The 16,004-nt window shown below is 39.8% G+C and overlaps 1 protein-coding gene and 1 long non-coding RNA gene across 5 annotated transcripts in view; one reads left to right on the top strand and one right to left on the bottom strand.

Annotated features, from left to right (window-relative positions):
* Window positions 1–16,004, bottom strand: part of RASA2 (RAS p21 protein activator 2) — a 123,297-nt gene that overhangs the window by 57,357 nt on the left and 49,936 nt on the right. The window contains exons 1-2 of one of the 2 annotated variants that reach the window (XM_045832143.1): window positions 12,633–12,676; window positions 11,178–11,254 (exon numbers count right to left, since the gene is read on the bottom strand). Coding sequence is in view for 1 of the 2 variants with exons in the window: in XM_045832142.1 (XP_045688098.1) it covers window positions 11,178–11,254 (77 nt within the window). In the remaining variant the exon portion in view is untranslated. Of the gene's footprint in view, window positions 1–11,177; window positions 11,255–12,632; window positions 12,677–16,004 lie in introns of those variants that run through there. The other variant, XM_045832142.1, reaches the window with a different exon arrangement.
* LOC123814397 overlaps window positions 12,772–16,004 on the top strand; it is a 102,977-nt gene continuing 99,744 nt past the window's right edge. For 2 of the 3 annotated variants that reach the window (XR_006784900.1, XR_006784898.1), the window contains exons 1-2: window positions 12,798–13,063; window positions 14,393–14,514. This is a non-coding gene — a long non-coding RNA (uncharacterized LOC123814397). Of the gene's footprint in view, window positions 13,064–14,392; window positions 14,515–16,004 lie in introns of all 3 variants that reach the window. The other variant, XR_006784899.1, reaches the window with a different exon arrangement.

Below are 16,004 nucleotides of genomic sequence, written 5' to 3'. Positions count from 1 at the left end.
CCAATCTAATAAAGGACTGCTAACATCATAATTATAAAAACTGAATGCTTCCCCCCTAAGATAAGGTACAAGACAAAGACATTTGCTCTCACACTTCTATTCAACATTATACTGGAGGTCCTAGCCAGTGAAATGAGGCAAGAAACAGAAATATAAGGTAACCACATAGACTGAAAAAAGAAATAAAACCATTCATAGATGACATGATTATCTATGTAGAAAATCCTATGGTATACATAAAAAAAATCTAGTAGAACTAACAAGTGAATGTAAAATGGTTGCAGGATGCAATTTTTTTAAAAAAAAATTCTATATACGAGCAACAACCAACCATATATTTAACCTCTCCCTCTTCTCTCTCTCTGCCTGTTTCTCATACAAAATTCACTGCCTGGACCTCATGTCACTCTACACCTACCTAATTTGTCTATTTTTCTCTCCAAAGTTCTTGATCTACCATTCACTCTGCACCCTACTGAAATGTAGTTTCTTCCTACATTTGTCATCCTATGGAACCTCTCCTCATTAAGGTCTCCTGAGTGTCAAATACTACCCATATTTTTTAGGGCTCTTCTTATTAGACTTCTTGGGTACATGCAATACTTCGAATCACCCTCTCCTTGAAACTCTCTTCTGTCTTTGTCTCCTTGGCCCTCACTCTCCTAATGTTCCTCATATCATCTAGTACCTTCATGTTTTTCTCACATACTAAACTAACTATTCTATCTCTTAGGCTGAATCTGTTCTCATCAACTGCTCTCTTTTACTAGATAACTCCCTTTCAGCCTATTTCTATCTACCTATTCTTTTGGCTAAACTACCATCATCTTTACATTTCCATATGAGATCTCCCCAGAGTTTTACATTTTTATACCCAAATGCCTGATGGAAATCTCCACCTAGATGTTCAGAAGCAGCCAAAATTGAACTCACTACCACCTTATTAAAGCAACTCCACCTCCCCCAGCATTTTCCCTTTGTTGCAAACACCACCATCCACCTAGTAACACAATCTAGAAATCTAGGAAACACATTGAAATTGCTTTTTCTTCCTTACTTTCTATATCTAATTAGTAAGTTTTGGTGATTCTACTATTTAAATATTTCTTCTTCTGTCCTCTTTTCTCATGTCTATAGCTATTGTTCTGGTGCAGAATCTGTCATTGTTCATTTGAAATTCACCTCCTAGTTTCTATACTTAAATTGTCACAAATCTGATCTTTCTAAAATTCAGTTTGTCCATATTACTGTACTGTCTAAAGTCTTCCAATAGTTTCATAAGCTCATATATAAGTTTCATAAGCTCATACGGTACATAAGAGCCTCCAAGATTGAGTTCCAGCCTATTTCACCAATTTCTGACCAATCTTTGACTCAAGCTTCAGATACAAAGTAACATCAAACTGCTTCTATTTAACACTCACCATACTGTTTCTTGCCTCCATACTTTTGCCTATTATTCTTTGCTTGCTTCTGGAGAAAAGAAAAATCTCACTTTTTCTAGGCTAGCTACTTTCTATTCATCCTTTAAGACAAATGTTACCTTCTTAGTTCATTTAGATGTTTCAAAGATTTATTTAACGCCTGTTAAGTGTCAGGCAGGGGGTGATAAGGTGAATAAGACAAACATGGTCCATGACCTCATGGAGCTTAAGTCCACTTGAAGAAACAGATGACAAGCAATAAAGAAAAAAAATAGTAATGGCAAAGAGCAATGTTATGAAGAAAGAACAGAATGCCCTATTTTAGAATAAGTGGTATTTAAGCTGAAATTTGAAGAATGAGAAGGAACCAGCTAGAAAAAGAATGGTCACGAGGGCATTCCAAGCAAAAAGATCAGCAGACACAGAGAGCTTTGAAGTGGAAGAGTATGTCACATTTGAGGAATTCAGAGAAGGCCAGCAAGCATATGGACAAGATGAGGCATGCCGCAAGATGAACTCAAAGAGGCAGGCAGGGTCAGAACACGCTAGATCTTGTGAGCCAAGATAAGGGACCTGCACTTTATCCTAAACGCGATGGAAAATCACTAAGTGTTTGAACAGGGTAATGACATGATTTAATTCGTTTTAAAAGATTACACTAGGTTGCTATAAAGAAAATGGATTGCAGAGTGGAAGAACAGCTAAGAATCCATTGCAATAGTTAAGAAATGGTTGGCAGTTTGAAATAAGGACATGTCAGTAGCTATTACTAAAACTTAGAGAGTCCAAAAAATGTTATAGAATGAATAAGAAGTGGATCCAATGTGTGGAGAGAGATTTTAAATGACTCCCAGAATTCTGGCTGGAGCATGAAATGAATGGTGGTACCATTTGCTAAGGCTGTGAGGGAGGAGCTGGATAGATAGGAGAATCAATGCTTCAGTTTTAAATGTGTTAAATTGCACTGTTGTGAGACATTAGTGAAGCTGCCAAAAAACAAGTAAACATATGAATTTGGAGCTTAGAAAAAAAAACCTGGGTTGAATGCACAAGGTGTAAATAAATAATTTTTAAAAGCTTTTTGGAGATAATTTCTGACTTTCAAAAAGTTGTAAAAATAGAGAGTTTCTGTATACCCATCGCTATCACTCAATGTTAACATTTTAAAAAAAATCCTCACCCGAGTATATGTTTGCTGAAATTAGAAAGGAAGCAAGCGAGGGAGGAAGACAGGAAAGGAGAGGGAAAGGGGAGGAAGGAAGTGAGGGAGAGACACAGAGAGACAAAGAGACAAAGAGAGAGAGAAACAGACAGAGAGAGAAAGAGGCATTGATGATAGAACCTGCAACCTAAGTATGTGCCTGAACTGGTCACTGAACCCGCAACCTTTTGGTGAATGGGATGATGCTCCAACCAACTGAGCCACCTGGCCAGGGCCCAATGTTAACATTTTCTGTAGCCAAGTAGATCTATAGAAACAGAAAACTAATGACATAATTAGTTAATAACAATATTAATTACTCTATAGACCTTACTCCAATTTCACCAATGTAGCCTTTCCCCAGTCCATGATGTAATAGGATCTCACATTGCATGCAGTTGTCATGTGTTCCTAAAATAGTTCCTTCGTTTTCCTTCTCTGCCCCATGATCTTGCCAGTATTAGCCAGTTCCTTTGTAAAATATTCCTTAATTTGAATTTGTCTGATGCTTGCTCATGATTAGATTGAAATTACGCATTTTGGTGTCTTTTGCAATTCATTATACAAGCAGGTACTGGGCGTCTCCTTACAGGTGATACTAACTTTGATCACTCAGTTAAGGTGGTATCTATCAGACATCTTGTGTGGATATTCTTCGAAACTATGCATATATATGTTGTTTGTCATCATACTTATGCTCACTTTTTTTAGCAACTATAGGTGATTTGTCCCTGCACTATTACTGTAGTGCTTGCCGATGATGATTTATATTTCTACCACTTGTCTTACCATTAATTAAAATTCTATTATAAGAAAAAGCAGTCCTTTCTCCCCCATGTGTATTTATTTGTTTATAGCAGTACCAACTCACAGATATTTATTTTATTGTACAGGTTTTAATTCATTGTTATCATTACTCATTTTGATGCAAAAATCATCTCAGACTTGGGTATCTGGGAGCATGTTCAAGTTGGCTTCAAAGTCCTCTCTATATGCCCTCATTATTTTTTAAGCACTCCTTTACATTCTCCATAAATGCTCTGGGCTCATCTTATATTTTCTCTGCCCAAGCCTTGAAATCAGTCTCTGCTAAAAAGAAGTCCAGTTTCTTTTTATTGGAGCAGCTCTGTCTAATACTGTAGTCATTAGCCACTTGTTGTTATTTAAATTTAATTAAAATCAGACAAAATTAAAAATTCAATTTTTTAGTAGTACTAGCCATATTTCAAGTTTTCAACAGCCATACATCCTAGTGGCTACTGTATTGGACAGTTAAGATACAAAACATTTTCATCACCAGAGAAAGATCTATCAGATATTGCTGATTGGGGAATGATATTTAGAAACCAATATATGGGCACTAAGTATGCTCAATTGTATTGGGGTAACACTGTTTCTAGGCCTTCTCAGTGAACATAGCAAGTGTGTACACACACACACACACACACACACACACTTATATTTATTAGACCATTTTACTTTGAGAAGTCTGTCTTCAAAGGGCAACAGAGAAATGGGGATGGTAGCTGGGAGAGAGAGATAGGGATGAGGTCTTGAGAGGCATATCTTTTAGGATGATGATAACAATCTAAAAGAGAGGGTAAAGTAAATGAAATGGAAGAAGGGATATTTGAAGGAGCAAAGTTTTTGAGTAGGGAAAACAAATGGAATCCAGAGCTCAGATGGAAATAATCACTTCCAATAAGTAAAGGGGCACCTCCCCTACTATAACATAAAGACAAAAAGACTGGTGCCAATACAGGTTTGCAGATTTGTATTTAGGAAGACATGACCAATTTATAGTCTGTAGTAATGGGAAAGCTCATCGGTGCATTTAGAGAAGCAAAGCAAAACTTCAGGACAGTTACAAGCACCCACGTAAGGTTGTGGTCATGAATGTAAAGTAAAAACAGTCTGTGTGTTTTTTTCTCCAGCAATATTCAGATTCAATACAGACTGAACACAGAGGCAGAGGTTAAGTTCATTCATATTAGGATTTTTCCAGATAAATAATAGGGAGAAAGAGAAGAGCAGAAGATTTAGGGAACCTGCAAGAAAATGATTATAGTGACAGATGATTTAAAAAAAGATGTAAAGGGAAGTGAAAATAGGAGTGGGAAAGAAGGTGGTAAAGACCAGTGGATCATGGTCTTACTGATGTACAAGAATGCTCCAGTGTGGAGCTCCTAGGTCTGCAGGATAATAGTTACTGCTAAAATAGGACTCTTTTGCTCTGGCTGGTATGGCTCAGTGGATTGAACACTGCCTGTAAACCAAAGGGTCACCGGTTCAATTCCCAGTCATGGCACACACCTGGGTTGCAGGCCAGGTCCTCAGTAGGGGGCGTGTGAGAGGCAACCACACAGTGATGTTTCTCTCCCTCCCTTTACCCCCTCTAAAAATAAATAAAATCTTTAAAAAATAAATAAAATTAGAATCTTTCCATACATTACTTCCAAAACTTTAAGTTTAGCAAGGCGCACAAAGCAAACACTTGAAACCATGTCTTCAAGTGTTACTAAAACACAGAATACCAAACTTCAAAATACCTTTCAAGTTGAGAAAGAAACAATAAATTCCATAAGGCTACTACTGGTGTTCTGTTGCTGCAAGTCAGTGAGTATGGACAATGGAGGCTTAAGTGAAAATGAATAGAAAAAAGAAAATAATAGACAAGCATACATTCACATAAAAAACTGTGAACATTTATAGCAGCTTTCTTTATAGTAGTCTCAAACGGAAAATAATTTAAATATCCATAAACTGAAGAATGAACAAACAAGTTCCATACAATAGAATACTACTCATAAACAAAATGAAATTAACTGGTTTCCAGTTCTAGGACAAGATGAAGTAGATGCATGCCTCCCTATTCCTCCTACTAAGTATAGCTAAAAACTCTGAACATTATATATAAAACCAACACAAGAAAACTCTTATAGGTGAAGAGAAGATAAACCAAGTAGAAATCTTGGGACCCAAGAAAAGATACACCGATAAGCTCCCTGGGTTTTCTTTAAATAGTAGCCCGCCACCCCCTCACCTCGGCCTTGAGGGACACATTCCAAGACCCCCAGCGGATGCCTGAAACCATGGATAGTGCTGAACCCTATATGTACTATGTTTTCTTCTATACATACATACCTATGATAAAGATTAATTTATGAATTAGGCAAGAGGTTATCAGCAATAATAAAATAGAACCATTATAACCAAATACTGTAATAAAAATTATATAAATGTGGTCTCTCTCTTCTCAAAGTAGCATGAATTTATTTTGCCTTCTTCACAACTTCACAGAAGATTCATTCTTACTGTGGATCTTAGCAACCTCAGCATACAATTTTTTTCTTTCTTTATTAAGTATAGAACTTTCACCTTTTCACTTAGAAGAAGCACTTTAAGGATTCTCTCTGGTGTATCAAAATTGCCAGCATTACTACTCTTGTGCTTTGGGGGCCATTGAGTAAAATAAGGGTTACTTGGACATAAGCACTGCAATATTGAGTCAGTCGATCTGATAACTGAGACAGCTACTAGGTGACTAACGGGTGGGTAGCATATACAGTGGACAAAGGGATGATTCACATTCTGAGCTGGGTGGAGCAGGATGGTGTGAAATTTTACCATACTACTCAGAACTGTGTGCAATTTAAAACTTATAAATCATTTATTTCTGAAATTTTTTATTGACTATTCATGAACTGTGGTTGGAAGTGCGTACCCAAAACCACAGAAAGTAAAACCACAGATAAGGGGGAATACTGTACTTTACATATCCCTGGCTGAGTAGCAGAGAAGCTACCAACCCGGAAACACCATTGAGCATAAACAAAAAATGCCCTGAGAGAAACCCAACTCTCTGTAGCCAAAGGACCAGGAACTAGGCAACTTAGCAAGACAGAAACCACTTCCAGACAATAACCATCTATTCTAATCATGAAAAAAGCTGTGGCTCCATCCTTACCCCACCAACAAAGGCCAAAGGTTGAGGAGAGAATCTAGACTTCAGCAGGCCTTAGTAAGCCCCTTACCCCGACGGTGTCAACAGAAACCACCTGGGGAACCTGGCTTTCCATCCCCACCTAGTAGCAATAAGGCACTACTCCCAACCCCATGCCAGGGTGGTATCGGAGAAGGTTGAGTGGGAAGGCAAGGGTAACTAATTGCTCCCAACAATGGTGTTGGTGGAGGGCACAGAACAGTAATGAGGCACTTTTCCCTATCCCAGAGAGAGCCGGCACAGGTGAGGACCAAGAGCAGCCTCAACTACTACTCCATTCAGCATAAACAAAAAACACTTCTCAAGGAGTATCAACAGATGTGAAGTCAGGAACCTAAACTTCTACCTCTACCTGACGAGAATGAATAAGTACTCCTCTTACCCCACCAGCAGAGTGTAAAAAAAATCTGGCTAAAACAGAAGATTTAAATGAGATCCAGAGTCTCATAACATAATACCCAAAATGTCCAGAATAGAGAAAACCACTCATCATACAAAAAAAAAAAAAAAAGGCGATTTTCAACTTCAATGAGAAAAGACAATCAGCACATGCCAACACTGAGATAACATGGATATTGAAATTAATCTGGCAAGAATATAAAAGCAGCCATCATAAAAATGACTTAATGAGAAATTTTGAACATTTGAAATAAATAAAAAAACAAAGTTTCAGCAAAAAAGATAAATTCTCACCAAAGAAATAAAAGATATGAAGAACAAAATGGAAATTTTAGAACTTAAAAATACAATAACAACAAAAAAACCCCAAAAAACAAAACACCTCCATAAATGGGCTCATATCAGAATGAAGAGGATGGAGGAAGAAAACAGGGAGCTAGGAGACACAGCAATAGAAGCTACCCAAAATCAAAAACAGAGGGAAAATAGACTGGGGGGGCGGGGGGAAGATAAGAGCCTCTGGAAGCTGTGGGACTATAACAGAATATCTAACATTCAAGCCACTGAAGTCTCAAAAAGGAAAGAAGGATGGTAAAACTGATAAAGTATCGGAAGAAATAATAGCTGAAAATATCCCAATTGTGGCAAAAGACATATTTTATATTCAAGAGGCTGGATGGATGCTAAACAGTATAAACTGAAAGAAATCTATGCCAAGATATACCGCAGTCAAGCTAAAACACAAAAAATTAACAAAGAAAAAATCTTGAAAGTAGCCTGAGAGAAAGAGCACGTTACCTGCATAGAAAAAACCAATATGACTGACAGTAGATTTCTCATAAAAAAACATGAGGCCAGAAGGAAGTGGTACATTTTTTTTTTAAAGAACTGTCACCCAAAAGTTCTATATCCCATGAAAATATCCTTCTAGAATGAAGAAAAAAATCAAGACATTCTCAGATGAAGGAAAACTAAGAGAAAGTATCACCAGCACACCTACCCTAAAAGAAAAAGAAGAAATTCTCTAAATGTAAAGATAGTGTCCTGGCTGGTGTAGCTCAGTGGATTGAGTGCCAGCCTGTGAACCAAAGGGTTGCTGGTTAGATGCCCAGTCAGGGCACATGCCTGGGTTGCAGGCCAGGTTCCCAGTAGGGGGTGCGTGTGAGAGGCAACCACACGTTGATGTTTCTCTCCCTCCCTTTCTCCTTCCCCTCCCCTCTCTCTAAAAATAAATAAAATCTTTTTTAAAAAGATAGTGATAAAAGAAGGAATCGCAAAATAATAGGAAGAAAGAATCAGAAAAGGTCAAAATATGGGCAAATACAACTTTCTAACATTTCTAAATTTTGTTAAATGCTGAAGCAAAAATTATAAAACTGATGTGGTTCTCAAGGTTATGTAGAAGAAACATTTAAGACAATTGTATTACAAGTGGCGAATGTTAAAGGATTTAAAAGAAGGTAAGATTTCTATACTTTATTCTAACTAGTAAAATGTCAACACCAGTAGACTGATGTTATACATGTACAATGTAATACCTAAAGCAACCACTAAAAGTATACAAAGAAATACACTATAGATTGAAAAACACTACAGATAAATAAAAATGAAATTCTAAAAAAATGTTCAAGTAACCCAAGAAAAAGAAAACACAGAAGGAACAGAAAACAAAAAAATAAGACAACCCATTTAAGCCTAATATATCAATAATTACATTAAAAATAAATGGCATAAACTAATGGTATATTAACTAAGTAAATAAGACAGAGCTTAGCAGAGTAGACTTAAAAAGTGACCCAACTACATTCTATCCATAAGAAACTCACAAAACAGTTGGAAGAATGTGACCGAAAAAAGCCAATCTCAAAGGTCACATACTTAGAAGGTCCCATTTACGTAACATTCTTGAAATAACAAAACTTTAGATGTGGAGACAGATTAGAAGTTGCCAAAGGTTAGGGATGGTGGTGGGGAAAGGAGTGGATATAACTATAAAGAAGTCATATGAGGAAGATGTTTATAGTGATAGAATAGTTCTACATTTTTATTGTGGTGGAGTTTACACAGATCTATACATGTGATGAGATGATATATAATATACTGTATATTGTACAAGGCCAATTTCCTGGTTTCTGTATTGTATTATAATTACATAAGATATAACCATTGAGGGAAACTGAGTGTAAGACACACAGAACCCCTCTGTACTTCATAATTTCTTATAAATCTGTGATTATCTCAAATGAAAAAATGTTTATAAATAAAATCAAACTGCCAGAGTTCAAATATAGACTCTATCACTCCCTACATGAACTTGGGCTTATTTAACTAATCTGTATATAATTTTATCATTTGGAAAATGAGGATAACAGTATCTATCAAGTTATGACAAGAAAAAAAAGGAAATACCTAAGAAAGGTTAAACTATTGATATACGCAACAATGTAGATGAATTTCAAAAGCATTATGTTAACTTAGTGAAAGAAGCCAGACACAAAAGACTATATATTATATGAATCTGTTCATATGACATTTTGGAAAAGGCAAAACTATAGGAATAGAAATCAAGGTACAGGAAGCAGGGACTGAATAACATTTGTGAATAATGCTATTTGGTATACTTTGGACTTTTGAAGTCATGCTAATATTATTCTACATATTCAAGAAATAAAAGTAAACCAAAAAGGATGGGGGAAAACATTAAACTGAATACAAACCAACCAACCCAATCCAACTAGTTGTATTTCAAATATATAACATAACCAAACTGAGCAGAGGGAGTGCTGGAAGAGGGACTAACCCAAATATTTTCATTGTATGTTGTCAGTCTAAGGGCAGAAACCTGTAAATACACCTTTAACTATTTTTTTGTAGGGAAATCCAAATTGAAAAGTAACTGGTCTGTATTCTTCAAAAATCTTAATACCGTGAAAGACAGACAAAAGCTAAAAACCAGCACCGGTTAAGAAGATTAAGGAGACCTGACAACAAATGCAATATGTGCTCTTAAACTAAATTCTTTCCTGGAGAGAAACAAAATGTTCTAAAGGTCATTACTGGAACAGTTGACCAAAGTAAAATATAGTAACTGTAGATTAATATACTGAATATAATAACTATAGATTATACTTTTACTTTAACAATGTTGTATTTCCTGAGTTTGGTAACTCTACTACAGTTACTTAAGAGAGTACCTTTATTCTTCGGAAATAAGCACTGATATACTAAGGGTCATGATATACTCATATGTAACATCATATGTAACATTTGAAAGAGTTCAGAAAAAATTAATTAAGTAAATTAGAAGTGGTACTTAGTGTACATATTAAAATACATAAGTATAAACATATATATTTATGTAGAAAGAGGATGCCTCAAAGGAGCTAGGGTGTTCACAATTAACAGAATAAATTATAGTCTGGAGAAGCAACAGGAAAGTAACATTTATCTTACTCTCTGGCTCTAAAGTATGTGCTATTTTAAAAAACAGCCTCTGGTTGAGAACACAGTAGAGGAAACTATCTCAAGGGACACTCAGATATTAGTCATGACAAAGACAAAGAAGACATTCAGAAGAAATCAGGGATATTGGGCAGTTTGTTGACAACACAGAGGAAGGATTTGGGTAGGAAGGAAAAGATAAGGGATTAGGCAAGAACAGACTTCCAGAACAGTCAGAAGGTTAGACTGGGTGAAAAAAAAAAATGACTTCAAGGCAAAAGAGGAAAAAAAGAATTCAAAGTAGGTGAAAATCAACACTGGTAATCTCAAAGTAAGCATTTAGTTTTAGTCTCAAGGTCTCCAGTGCTCTCTGCTCTGTGGTATCCAAGTTCCCAGAAGAACTCTACTAGGAAGCCTTCCCACGTTCCTCCTGACAGGCAGACACACTTATCTGTGATCCTATAACACCCTATTGCCTATATCTATCATTTAACTCACATTTAATAATAAACTTTGGTTGAATTAATTAATGACTTACTATAACCTAAGTAGACTAGATACAAGAAAATAAACTGGAAATCAATTTAACAAAGAAGTAGCATAGTAATTTTGCTTCTGAACTACTTAAAATAAGGAGCTGGCTTAAGATTCAAACAATATAAAATGGAGAATTATTTCTAGTTGATTTTGGTACAAGAAATATACTTACTGTACAACAAGCTGCTGGCACACAGTTCCATTCTCTGTTATCAGTTCATTCAGTTTTAATTCAAGGTGAACTTTACCCTGTAATGACAAAAATAAATAAACTGAGTAGTCTATTTTATTGGAAAAAATCTTAATTAAAAGTATATATTTTTCCACATGGTGTTCATAGTATTTCATTACATGCTAACTAAATATTAGTGATCCCTAGCACATGGCTTTGCCCACATTAAATTCCTGTTAAATGACTAATAACCAAAAATGTACATCAAAATCTGAAAGAAGCAGTCAAATGCTTATATCAAACATGGTATTCAAATCTAAGAATTTTAAGCCCAGCTCAACAAATATCAGGCTGGCTAAAAAGTCTGTTACATTTTTTTCTGTAAAATAAGAGACACATTTTTCATTTTCACCCAAATCTTAATTGATTTGGGTATTATGAGTATCTCAGCTATCTCCAACATGGTCGAATGCTGATTATTCTCAATTAATGTCTTGATTTGATTGCTATCAACTTCAACTGGTCTACCTGACCGTGGAGCAACGTCCAGTGAGAAATCTCCAGCATGAAACTTCACAAACTACTTTTGACACTTTTTATCAGTCACAGAACCTTTCCCACACACTGCATAAATCTTTTCTTTGCATTTCAGCTGCATTTTCACATTTCTTGAAATGCTAAAGCATAATATGCAGAAAATGTTGCATATTTTCTTCCATCTTCAATATTAAAATGGCTACACAAAAATTCACCAATTTTGGTAAGATTTTTTAATGCACACTGATATGACAGCTGTCACAACACAATCTAACAAAATTGTTTTGAATGAAGTTAAAGACAACTAAGTGCTATTAGAGCCATCTAAGGGGAGAAAACAAATGCACTTTTTGGCCAACCCATTATCTATGTATCTCAAATATCATGGATTATGAAGAAGGATAACACTTGTATTTTAGAAAATTTTGAAATAAAAACTAATTATAAAACATACAATGCTTTTCCCAGAAAAGACAAATCATCAATAAGGGCACAGGCAGTATCATTAAAAGACAGAGAAATCATACCATTCTAAAACAGTAAAACTAAGTTAAAACTAGTAATGCAATTTGTCAACATTTTTCTTAAATAATAAATTTATGATATATCTACTATATTTTAGGAGGCACTGTGCGAGTGGGTAGTAATTCATCCATGTATAACACACAGTTACTGCTTATAAGACACTCACAATCTAGTTGGGGCGATAATAAAGGAAAGATAACACTGAAAGGCCAAGGTGTTGATGAAAAAAATGGGAGAGTTCCCGCCAAGATGGAGGCATAGGTAGAAACCCTTCACTTCCTCGCACAACCAAAAGGAAGATAACCACCAATCTAAAAACAATAAATAACCAGAAATGCCGGAAAATCAAAGTGCATGGAACTCTGATAAACAAGGAGTTAAAGAAACATTCACCAGAGCGGTAACAGAGACCAAGATGGGCAACTCCGCCGGGGAGAGGACCCCAGGACAAGGGGGAGGACTGAGGGGGCAGGGCAGCAGACGTGTGAGCAAGGCGGGGCTAGCACAGGAGACCCGGTGTACCGCAGAGGACCCCGGGAACGAGGCGGGGCTGGCTTAGAGGACCCAAGGCACAGCGAACCTAGGCACTGCGGCAGAGGGCAGGAGCAGCGTGGCGCGGGTTTAGGGTACCTGAGGTACGGTGGCGGACCACGATCGTGAGGTGGCACTGGCTTAGGGGACCCGCGGCACAGTGGCGGACCGCGGCACGGCGGGGGACCGCGGCACGGCAGCAGGCCATGGGCATGAGGCAGAGCTGGCTTAGGAGACCCGCGGCATGGCGGCGGACCACGGGAGTGAGGCGGGGCTGACTTAGGGGATCCGAGGTACAGCGGGGGTACTATGGAAACGGTGGGGGCTGGTTTAGGGGACCCGCGGCACAGCGGCGGACCACGGGCATGAGGCGGGGCTGTTTTAGGGGACCTGAGGTACAGCGGGGGGGGGGACTATGGGAGTGTAGGGGGGCTGGCTTAGGGGACCCGTGGCAAAGCGGTGGACCACGGGAGCGAGGGGAGCTAGCTTAGGGGACCTGCGGCACAGCGGCGGACCACGGGCGTGAGGCGGGGCTGTCTTAGGGGACCTGAGGTACAGCGGGGAGGGGGGGGGCTATGGGAGTGGGGGGGGCTGGCTTAGGGGACCCGTGGCAAGGCGGTGGACCACTGGAGTGAAGGGAGCTTGTTTAGGGGACCCGCGGCACAGCGGCAGACCACGGGCGTGAGGCGGAGGTAGCTTAGGGGACCCGCGGCACGGCTGCGGACCACGGGCGTGAGGCGGGGCTGGCTTACGGGACCCACGGCACGGCGGCAGACCACGGGCGTGAGGCGGCGGTAGTTTAGGGGACCCGCAGCACGGCGGCGGACCACGGGCGTGAGGCGGGGCTGGCTTAGGGGACCCACGGCACGGCTGGCTTAGGGGACCCACGGCACGGCGGCAGACCACGGGCGTGAGACGGCGCTGGTTTGGGGGACCCAGAGCACGGCGGAGGACCACGAGAGCGAGGGGAGCTGGCTTAGGGGACCCGCATCACCGCAGCGGACCACGGGCGTGAGGCGGAGGTGGCTTAGGGGACCCGCAGCGCAAGTAGGGGCTGGTTTAGGGGACCCAGAGCACGGTGGGGGACCACGGGAGCGAGGGGAGCTGGCTTAGGGGACCCGCGTCACGGCGGCGGACCACGGGCATGAGACGGAGGTGGCTTAGGGGACCCGCAGCACGGTGGCGGTGGCGGATCGCGGGCATGAGGCGGGGCTGGCTTAGGGGACCCGTGGCGGCGGCGGTGGCGGACCGTAGGCCTGAGGCAGAGCAGGTTTAGGGGACCACGGAGCGAAGCAGGGCTAGTTTAGGGGACCCACAGCACGGCGGGGGACCGCGGGAACGAGCCGGGGCTGGCTTAAGGGACCCGCGGCATGCAGGGGGGAACGCGGCACAGCAGCAGACCACTGGCCTGCGGCACGGTGGCAGACCGCGGGCGTGAGGCAAGGGTACTGTGCTTTGTTTCATATAAAGGAATCAGAAGTATTGTTCAGATTTTAGATGATTAATATTAAGTGCATTTTAGGCAATAAAGTTTCCTCCTTGTATGTAGGTTAGTCAATATTTTGTGCCTGCAGGCTTTCCTTAATAACTAAAAATATTATTTTCTTTGTCCTAATTTATAGACTTTGAGCACACCCCAGAGACTAACCAGTTCCGGAAGTGTTCTGATCGGGAGGCCGTACACCTCTGCATCAGTGATGGTCACTCAGATACACACAGCAGAAGCCACTGGCTGGATCCAAAGGTAAGAGTGCTGTTACAAGTTACTATTTTTAAAACTTTTTTAAAAAAAGCTTCAATAGAGTTACTGCCAAGATGGAGACATAGGTAGAAACCTTTTGCTTCCTCACACAACCAAAAGGAGGATAACCACCAATCTAAAATCAATAAGCAACCAGAAGTGCCAGAAAAAATCAAACTGCATGGAACTCCAACAACCAAGGAGTTAAAAGAAACACTCACCAGACAGGCAGGAGGGCAGGACTGAGCAGCTGGGCAGGCAGAGAGGGCAGAGAGGACCCCCCCCCCCCAAAGATGGCAGAGCGAGGCAGGGCTGTCTGAATGGGAAACTAGAGACTCAAGCTAGCTATAAACTGTCGGCTGGGGTTTGCCAGGTTGGGGGAAACTCCCAGTCTCACAAGACAGAGTTCCTTGGAAAATGGGGATAGAGCAGAGCAAACGAGCCATTGTTCCCTCTCTAACCCCTCCCCCACAGACAGCGCCACAAGGCAGCAAAGAGGGTTGCCCCGCCCTGGCAAATACCTAAAGCTCCACCCCCCCTACAACATAAGAGGTGTGCAGAGACAAAGAAAAATGGCCCACATAGAACAATAGATCAAAACTCCAGAAAAAGAACTAAGCGACCAGGAGGTAGCCAACCTATCTGATGGAGAGTTTAAAACACTAGTAATCAGGATGCTCATTTCATTTTGCAATCTGGGTCACAAAATGAAGAAGGAAGGTTACCCAAAGTGAAATAAAGCAAAATATACAGGGAACCAACAGTGAAGGGAAGGAAACTGAACTCAAATCAACGATGCAGAACAAAAGGAAGAAATAAACATCCAAAAGGAACAGAACAAACAAAAATTCAAAAAAATGAGGAGAGTCTTCAGAACGTCTGGGACAACTTTAAACATTCTAATATCCAAATCACAGGGGTGCCAGAAGAATGAGAGCAAGAAGTTGAAAAATAATTTGAACAAATAATGAAGGAAAACTTCCCCAATCTGGCAAAGGAAATAGACTTCCAGGAAGCCCAGAGAGTCCCAAAGAACTTGGATCCAAAGAACAACACACAAAGGTGCATCATTATTAAGTTACCCAAGATTAAAGATAAATAGAATCTTAAAAGCAGCAAGAGGAAAGGAGACAGGTACCTACAAAGGAGTTCCCACAAGACTGTCAGCTGATTTCTCAAAAGAAACCTTGCAGGCAAGAAGGGGCTGGAAAGAAGTATTCAAAATCATGCAAGCCAAGGACCTACATCCAAGATTACTCTATCCAGCAAAGCTATCATTTAGAATGGAAGGGCAGATAAAGTGCTTCCCAGATAAGGTCAAGTTAAAGGAGTTCATTGTCATCAGGCCCTTATTATATGAAATGATAAAGGGATTTATTTTAGAAATAGAATAAGATAAAAAACCATTAATGGTAAAATGGCAACAAACACAACTATCAACAACTGAACCTAAAAACCAAAAACTAAGGAAACAACTAGAACAGGAACAGAAT

The sequence above is a fragment of the Phyllostomus hastatus genome, unplaced genomic scaffold, assembly GCF_019186645.2.
Source record: "Phyllostomus hastatus isolate PE091 unplaced genomic scaffold, TTU_PhHast_1.1 phas_contig_16, whole genome shotgun sequence".
In the NCBI taxonomy this organism is placed as follows: Eukaryota; Metazoa; Chordata; class Mammalia; order Chiroptera; family Phyllostomidae; genus Phyllostomus; species Phyllostomus hastatus.
The sequence above is the reverse complement of the archived record's forward strand: the minus strand, read 5'-3'. Positions and strand labels throughout refer to the sequence as shown.